The 3,493-nt window shown below is 47.2% G+C and overlaps 1 protein-coding gene across 1 annotated transcript; it reads left to right on the forward strand.

Annotated features, from left to right (window-relative positions):
* Nucleotides 1–431: 431 nt before the first annotated feature.
* Nucleotides 432–2,575, forward strand: pou4f4 (POU class 4 homeobox 4; the record flags this gene model as incomplete). The annotated part of the gene is made up of 2 exons (XM_080508382.1): nt 432–551; nt 1,643–2,575. 2 exons carry the CDS (start codon nt 432–434, stop codon nt 2,573–2,575), a joined length of 1,053 nt encoding a protein of 350 aa, XP_080364508.1.
* Nucleotides 2,576–3,493: the final 918 nt, after the last annotated feature.

Here is a 3,493-nt window from a genome sequence, read left to right on the forward strand (position 1 = left end):
AATCCTACCTCCCTCTTGCTTTGGCACGCTTGTGGGCGGAGCCTTGCCTCGATGGTTTCGTGTGATTGGTGAATTCGTCCTGCGGGGGGGGAGGAGGGCTCCTCCAATGAGGACGCGCCGTTTGTCCAATATAGACGCTGCAGGCGAGGAGCGTCTTTATTATAGAAGTCATTTACAGTGGGAAGAGGATCCAGAGGACCCGCAGGAGTCCGGGAGTTACCTCTCCTGATCGTTTCTCTTGTTTTTTTTGGTTCAAACCCGATTCCATCTCTGACCCTCTTTTCTTTTTTTTTTGTGCCTTCATTTTGACTTTCCCCACCTGCGCGAAGGCAGTTCCGTCATTTTCCTCTCTGAGGCGCTCCTTTTTAGAAAAAAACCACCAAAAAACGGAAGCGAACGAGGAACGACGACCCTCCTTAACTTCTGCAATCATGATGTCGATGAACAGCAAACAGCCTTTTAGTATGCACCCCATCCTGCACGAGCCCAAATACACCCCGCTGCACTCCAGCTCGGAGGCCATCCGCAGAGCCTGTCTGCCCACGCCATCGGTGAGTCTGCGTTTCCCTCCTGCCTACGACCGGACAAACAAAACCTCAAGCGAAATCCGAGTTTTAATGAGGCTTTATTTACCAAGTTATACGGAGGAGTTACTGCTTGTTTGTTTGTTAATTGATTAGTTTGTGCGTTGCGAACTAATGCATAAAGAAGCAAATCTTTAAGGTGTCTGGATTTGATCAGGATGAGTTTGCAATATAAATAGACCCGTTCGTGTCAATATCCATCATATATATGAATAACAAACATAACCTGTTTGTGCAATCAAAGCAACCATTGGTTTTAAGAATTTTAAAATAAAAGAATTTTAAAATTTGCGACTTGAAAATGAAATTAAAAAAAAAAAAAAGATCCTCATAATTTAAGTAAATATGAAAAGTGCGCCAGCAGCACAGAGGAGAGCTCGAGGAAATCAAACACGATGAGCTTCTGTTACTTTGAGTCGTCTCGGAGACGCTCTCAGTGTGAGTGGCCTCGAAAAAGTGAAGCAAGTGAAAAAAGATGGAAGAGCAACTCGAGGCCGCGTGGACTCTCTGAGCGCGTGTCATCTCATATTGTCCCCATTCATATTCAAACTCACACCCGTCTCATTGCATTGTCCGCAGGAATTATTCAGGAGATCGTAAATATTAATTTTAAATGAATATCCCTCCACGTTGACACACTTTCCAGGCGTTAGACACGTCCGAGCTGGATTAAATTGATTTATTGGAACACCTCAGAGAAATAATGTTTATTTTGCAGTTTTCACGCGTAAAGTTTTGGAGTTTCGAGCTGGAAAAAATGAGTCAAGTCACGAAATTATCTTTATTATCTGAGCCAGACGTTTTGCAGTTTTTACGCACCAGTTCCATTTGGTTGGTTTGGAAACTTTCATAATGAAAATGATGTTATAAAGTTGCGTGATGTTTCTTTTGGTGAATAATACATTATTAATATGAGTCTGTCCCCAAAAACTACATTGACTTAAAATGTTGAATACGATTGAGTTGTGCAAACTGAGTCCAAAAGTGAAATGCATGACGATTTCCTTCGCATTGGGGATTTCCTGCTGTAACCGGTGTGATTTGTGCTCCTGCCGCAGCTTCAGGGCAACATCTTCGCCGGCTTCGATGAGACGTTGCTGCAGAGAGCCGAGGCTCTTGCCGCCGTGGACATTGTGGCGCAGAAGAGCCACCCTTTCAAGCCAGACGCCACCTACCACACCATGACCACGATGACCAGCATGACCTGCACCCCGACCTCCTCCTCCGCGCACCTGCACCACCCGTCCGTGCTGACCTCCCACCACCACCCGGGGCACCACCAGCCGTCGCAGGGCCTGGAGGGCGACCTGCTGGACCACCTCACACCGGGCATCTCTCTGGGAGGCATGCCCGGCTCGGACGTCTGCTCCACGGCCTCGCACACCGCCCACGCCCACATGTCGGCCATCAACCACATGCAGCACCACCACCACCACCACCACCCGCAGTCCATGAACATGCACCCGCACGCGTTGGGCTCGCACGGGTCTCTGGGGAGCTCCGGCGGGGACGCGGAGCCGGATCCCCGGGAGCTCGAGTCGTTCGCAGAGAGGTTCAAACAGAGGCGGATCAAACTCGGGGTGACCCAGGCGGACGTGGGCGCGGCCCTGGCCAACCTGAAGATCCCCGGGGTGGGGTGCCTGAGCCAGAGCACCATCTGCAGGTTCGAGTCCCTGACGCTGTCGCACAACAACATGGTGGCGCTGAAGCCGATCCTGGAAGCCTGGCTGGAGGAGGCGGAGCGCGCGCAGCGGGAGAAGATGTCTAAGCCGGAGATCTTCAATGGCGGCGACAAGAAGAGGAAACGCACGTCCATCGCGGCCCCGGAGAAGCGCTCCCTGGAGGCTTATTTCGCCGTGCAGCCGCGGCCTTCATCGGAGAAGATCGCCGCCATCGCAGAAAAACTGGACCTGAAAAAAAACGTAGTCCGCGTTTGGTTTTGCAATCAGAGGCAAAAACAGAAACGAATGAAGTTTTCTGCGACGCACTAAGACCAGCAAAGCTGCGGGTTTTCTGGCCCGTTTCTAACCATAAAAAAAAAGACAAATCAGAGACAATCTGCTGCTGCGCACTGTCAGAACGAAAAACAAACAAAAAGCAAGGTACACTGTTGTGCCTTTGACATTAACACCGATTGTTCATTGCAATTTTTCCAAATAAAAACGTATGATAAAAAAAAAATTTAAATAAAAAAAAGCACAAAACTTTAATTTCTTATATATTTCCGACAAAACAATAAGCATTTTTTGGCAGAAAATTATGCTTTTAAAGTGGAACAGCTTTTTGGGGGCTTTTACGCGCCAGAACGTAAACTCCAGTTGTTGAATCAGCCACGTTGTATTTTTTTTGTCTTTTTTGAAGCACAACATCACCGACAAACCAACACAAACAGCCACGGCGTGTTTCTTTGTTTTCTTTTGGAAGCAAAATGCAACGAACACACGAGAAATCCTCCGAGGCGCTGCGACGTCTGGTGTGGAAGTGGAACACGGCGACAGTATGAACAACAAACTCTGGATACAACGGTGTACCTTCTTTTTTTTCTTTTTGCTAAAGTCTGACAGTGGAGACGGAGCACGAGGGACTGGGAGACTAAAGACTGACACACTGTCCAAAAAAAACTACAATCTTTGCGCTTCTCAGAAGTTCTGCTGTGGAACACGGAGAAGAGATCACCAGTGTATCAGAAGTGCTCCGTTACTTCATTCATATGGCAATTATTGTACAAAAAAAAAGAATAATAATTACAACGGGAAATGAGGAGTAATAATGATTCTTATTATGACTCCTCAGCCGGAATAGCTTTTTTATATTTATCAATGTAAATACTTGTGAATATGTTGCACCTCCGTGTGTGGTGGGAAAAAAAACTCACTGAAATGTATTGAACTGTTTGTTTCTTTAGAAAA

The sequence above is a fragment of the Blennius ocellaris genome (genome assembly GCF_963422515.1).
Source record: "Blennius ocellaris genome assembly, chromosome: 14".
NCBI lineage: Eukaryota > Metazoa > Chordata > Actinopteri > Blenniiformes > Blenniidae > Blennius > Blennius ocellaris.